The 1,487-nt window shown below is 53.7% G+C and overlaps 1 protein-coding gene across 1 annotated transcript; it reads left to right on the forward strand.

Annotated features, from left to right (window-relative positions):
• Positions 1-213: 213 nt before the first annotated feature.
• On the forward strand, positions 214-1,191 carry LOC308228585 (olfactory receptor 14A16-like; the record flags this gene model as incomplete). The annotated part of the gene is made up of 1 exon (XM_080631960.1): positions 214-1,191. One exon carries the CDS (start codon positions 214-216, stop codon positions 1,189-1,191), a length of 978 nt encoding a protein of 325 aa, XP_080488086.1.
• Positions 1,192-1,487: the final 296 nt, after the last annotated feature.

Below are 1,487 nucleotides of genomic sequence, written 5' to 3' on the forward strand. Positions count from 1 at the left end.
GAGTCACTTGTCAGCTGTGACACTGGGAAAACAAACAAACCAACCAACCTCAGCGACAATCATGACCTAGTCACGCTCAGCCTCTCCTATGCAGACCGAAAGTGTTCAGAGTCGTGAGTGTGTAAATTGAACTTCTATATCTGACATCCCTCCTGTCCTAACCTGTCACTGCCTTTTTCTCCTCTGACAGTGCCCCATGCCCAGAGGCAGCACATGGCCAACAGCAGCTCCATCACCCACTTCCTCCTCCTGCCATTCGCAGACACGCGGGAGCTGCAGCTCTGGCACTTCTGGCTCTTCCTGGCCATCTCCCTGGCTGCGCTCCTGGGCAACGGCCTCATCATCACCAGCACAGCCTGCGACCAGCACCTCCACACCCCCATGTACTTCTTCCTCCTCAACCTCTCCCTGCTGGACCTGGCCTGCATCTCCACCACTGTCCCCAAATCCATGGCCAATTCCCTCTGGGACACCAGGGCCATCTCCTACACAGGTTGTGCTGCACAGGTCTTTTTCTTTGTCTTTTTCATTTCAGCAGAGTATTCTCTCCTCACTGTCATGTCCTATGACCGCTACGTGGCCATCTGCAAGCCCCTGCACTACGGGAACCTCCTGGGCAGCAGAGCTTGTGTCCACATGGCAGCAGCTGCCTGGGGCGCTGGGTTTCTCACTGCTCTGCTGCACACAGCCAATACATTTTCACTGCCCCTCTGCCGAGGCAATGCTGTGGAGCAGTTCTTCTGTGAAATCCCCCAGATCCTCAAGCTCTCCTGCTCACATTCCTACCTCAGGGAAGTTGGGCTGCTTGTGATTGGAGCCTGTGTAGCATTTGGCTGTTTCGTTTTCATTGTGGGGTCCTATGTGCAGATCTTCAGGGCTGTGCTGAGGATCCCCTCTGAGCAGGGACGTCACAAAGCCTTTTCCATGTGCCTCCCTCACCTGGCTGTGCTCTCCCTCTTTGTCAGCACTGGTATCTTCGCCTACCTGAAGCCCCCCTCCATCTCCTCCCCATCCCTGGATCTGGTGGTGTCAGTGCTGTACTCGGTGGTGCCTCCAGCAGTGAACCCCCTCATCTACAGCCTGAGGAACCAGGAGCTCAAGGATGCTCTGAGGAAGCTGCTGACTGGATGGGGTTCAGCAGCCATACACTGCCTGCTTTACCCTGGACAGGGCTTCCATTGTAGGTCATGACAGGCCACATCTGTCTTTGCTGCTTTACATTTGTTTTCCTGTTTCAATTTGTGACGATGTTTCCTTCATAGAAATACCAATTTTCATCTCCTCCTGCTTAAGTAGCCACTCGTGTTGTGTTACCCACAGACTTTGTGTCAGAGGGGGCTCTCACTGTATTTGAGTTAAATAAATGATCCTGCATCAACTTCTTCTCTGTGCTATGTCCCCACATGGCAGGAATGAAGGGGAATGAAATCAGCTTTCTGGCTGCTCCAGCTCTGGGATGGCTGCTCTGTGCCTGGAGCAGGAAGAGC

This window comes from Psittacula echo, assembly GCF_963264785.1.
Source record: "Psittacula echo genome assembly, chromosome: 19".
Classification (NCBI taxonomy): domain Eukaryota; kingdom Metazoa; phylum Chordata; class Aves; order Psittaciformes; family Psittacidae; genus Psittacula; species Psittacula echo.